At 53.6% G+C, this 2724-nt stretch overlaps 2 protein-coding genes across 2 annotated transcripts; both read left to right on the top strand.

Annotated features, from left to right (window-relative positions):
- Nucleotides 1-99: 99 nt before the first annotated feature.
- VTN00DRAFT_6591 (uncharacterized protein) lies at nucleotides 100-1132 on the top strand (the record flags this gene model as incomplete). The annotated part of the gene is made up of 5 exons (XM_069433244.1): nucleotides 100-151; nucleotides 234-770; nucleotides 832-860; nucleotides 916-946; nucleotides 1011-1132. 5 exons carry the CDS (start codon nucleotides 100-102, stop codon nucleotides 1130-1132), a joined length of 771 nt encoding a protein of 256 aa, XP_069282712.1.
- Nucleotides 1133-1229: 97 nt separating this feature from the next.
- On the top strand, nucleotides 1230-2530 carry VTN00DRAFT_6590 (uncharacterized protein; the record flags this gene model as incomplete). The annotated part of the gene is made up of 3 exons (XM_069433243.1): nucleotides 1230-1475; nucleotides 1536-2118; nucleotides 2208-2530. 3 exons carry the CDS (start codon nucleotides 1230-1232, stop codon nucleotides 2528-2530), a joined length of 1152 nt encoding a protein of 383 aa, XP_069282711.1.
- Between the last annotated feature and the right edge of the window lie 194 nt (nucleotides 2531-2724).

Genomic DNA, 2724 nt, shown 5'->3' with positions numbered 1-2724 from the left:
GAGGACATGCCTCCTTATATGTCAGTCATTCTGAAGTCGCTGCAGGGGATATCTCTTCGAGTGAGACGTTGCTTCCCCTCTTGTTATCCTGCTTCGAGGATGCCAGACAGGCAACCTCACAGGAAATCTGAGGGTCTTGAATTTGGCATGGGTTTGACACAATCTGCTGCTTCTTGTCAACTTCATGGTAACTTTGCTTGGTCATGTCCTGCATTTTGTCTGATGGACAGCAGACCGCGACCGGTTTCCAGCGCAAGGGCTTTCTCTGTCCGCCGCCAATGGAGTGGTTACGGCTGTGACTATCATCAAGTCCGACCACCGCGTCCGGCCGAACCGGGTGTCCGAGTTCATCGCCGAGATGTTGAGTAGATTTCCGATGCTGGTTGAATATACGCGGCCCGCGCCGGAGATGGATGTCCTGTTCCAGTCTGATTACAGGCATGACCCAGCGGAGCGTACGTGCGAGAAGTGCGATCGAAATCGAGCAATGCAACGGCATGATCGCAAGAGCTTGGAACCGGTCATACACTATGGCTTGATTGCGTCCGGCAATCGCGTGATCAAGGACGCTGAAGAACGAGATCGAATCAGCCAGGATGCGGAGGGCGCCCTCTGCGTTGAGATGGAGGCTGCTGGCCTAATGAACAACTTCCGGTGCATCGTTGTGCGTGGCATCTCCGATTACGCCGACTCGCACAAGAACGACGTCTGGCGTCCGTACGCCGCCGGCCTTACCAAGGAGGTCCTGATGTATATCCAATCTGTGTCTGGTATATCGGACCCATACGGCACCTTTCACGGAGGAAAGCAAATGCTGATGATGGATCACAGCACCGAAGAGTTCCACAAATGTGATCATCGTACGCTCCTCCTGCCTGGCATGGAATAACACTAACTCTAACAATACCGATGTAGGCAGAGCAAAGCCAGTTGATACCTACAACTGGTACGTGCAATCGACCTGCTCTGAGCGGGCCTTCTTTGATCCTCTGGCTAAAACGCATGTCTAGCTCCGCAACCGAGACTGTTTGAAGAAGGCTCCTCTCGAAAAGCGGCCGTAATGGGCCTCGGAGGCGTAGGGAAAACGCAGATCGCCCTGGAGCTGGCCTATCGAACACGAGATCGACATTGAGACTGCTCGGTCTTCTGGATCCTCGCGACGAGCATGGAGAACGTTGAGGGAGCCTATCTAGAGATCGGAAGGCAACTGCGCATTCCTGGCGCGGAAAATGGGACAGCCGATGTCAAGAGTGAAGAATTGGCTCAGCAATGAAAACAGCGGCCGCTGGTTGATGATTTTGGACAATGCTGACGATACAATCTCTTTTTTCCCGGATACCAAGGGTATCGCAAGGCTAGCCGACTATCTGCCGAAGAGCACCAAAGGATCCATCCTGCTGACGACCAGAGACCGCAGGGTAGCCGTCCGAATGGCGCAGTCGAACGTGGTCCAGATTCCGGCGACGAGCAAGGATGTTGCAACACGGCTCTTGCAGAGACTGTTGATCTGTTCTGACATGTCGGACGACAAATAGACGGCGGCCCTCCTTGATCGGCTGACCTTTCAACCGCTCGCCATTGTCCAGGCCGCTTCCCACACGAACGAGAACGATGTTTCCATTCCCGATTACCTGTCAATGTTGGATGACTCGGAAGGCACCGCCATTGAACTGTTGAGCGAAGACTTCAAGGAAGAGGAACGATACCAAAAGTCGAAGAATGCGATTGTCACCACGTGGCTGATCTCGTTTGAACAGATCCGGCATCAGATGCCCTTGGCTGCCGAATATCTGCCCTTCATGTCTTGCTTAGACCCGAGAGGTATTCTTCCGTCGTTATTGCCGCCCGAAGAGTCCAAGAAGAGAGCGTCCGAGGCGATTGGGACCCTGACCGCGTACTCGTTCATCAGCCGCCGCAAGACCGATCAATGCTTTGACCTACATCGCTTAGTCCATCTCGCAACTCGGAAATTGGCTCCGAAAGGAGGGGACATTATCCGAATAAAAACAGAGGGCCATCACATGGTTGGCAGAGCTGTTTCCGACCAACGACCACCGGAACAGTCAGGTCCGCCAGAGGAGGATCAGAGACTACACTTTTTGCTGCTTGAGAAAGTGGGTTTGTGCCTCCTGGCGGACGGGAAGTACAAGGAGGCAGTGAGCGTTCAACGAATGTCTTGGAGTGGAAAGAACGGTCACTCGGATCAGACAGCATCGAGACGCTGGAAACCGTCGATCATCTAGGAGAAGCGCTGGCCCGTGATGGACGCTACCGAGAGGCAGAATCGATGCATGTTCGGGCCGTCCAAGGGAAGACGAGGATCCTCAGCCTCCTGGATCCTTCCACCCTGACCAGCATGGCCTATTTGGTGAAAACCTACTGGAGTCAAGGACGGCTGGATGAAGCCGCAGACTTGAACACAAGGGTGATAGAGGCCAGAGAGACTGTTCTTGGGCCGACGCATCCCCACACCGTCGCGAGCATCGCTGACCTGGCGTCCATATACCGAGCCAAAGGACTGTGGACGTAAGCATCAAACAAATGATACAGCACACTCACAGCCAAGATGAGGTCAACCATGTTGGGCCCAATGTCAAAGAGAATGGAGCTTAAAGTGAATTGAATAGAACAACCGCGGTTGACCAACACCCACAGTGAGGCAGGATCTTTGCTGTCGTGGAAATCACTTGACAGGGTCATAATTTGGTTGAATGCAGCTGTACG

Source organism: Thermoascus crustaceus (genome assembly GCF_041956765.1).
Source record: "Thermoascus crustaceus strain CBS 181.67 unplaced genomic scaffold VTN00scaffold_30, whole genome shotgun sequence".
NCBI classification, from domain to species: domain Eukaryota; kingdom Fungi; phylum Ascomycota; class Eurotiomycetes; order Eurotiales; family Thermoascaceae; genus Thermoascus; species Thermoascus crustaceus.
The sequence above is the reverse complement of the archived record's forward strand: the minus strand, read 5'-3'. Positions and strand labels throughout refer to the sequence as shown.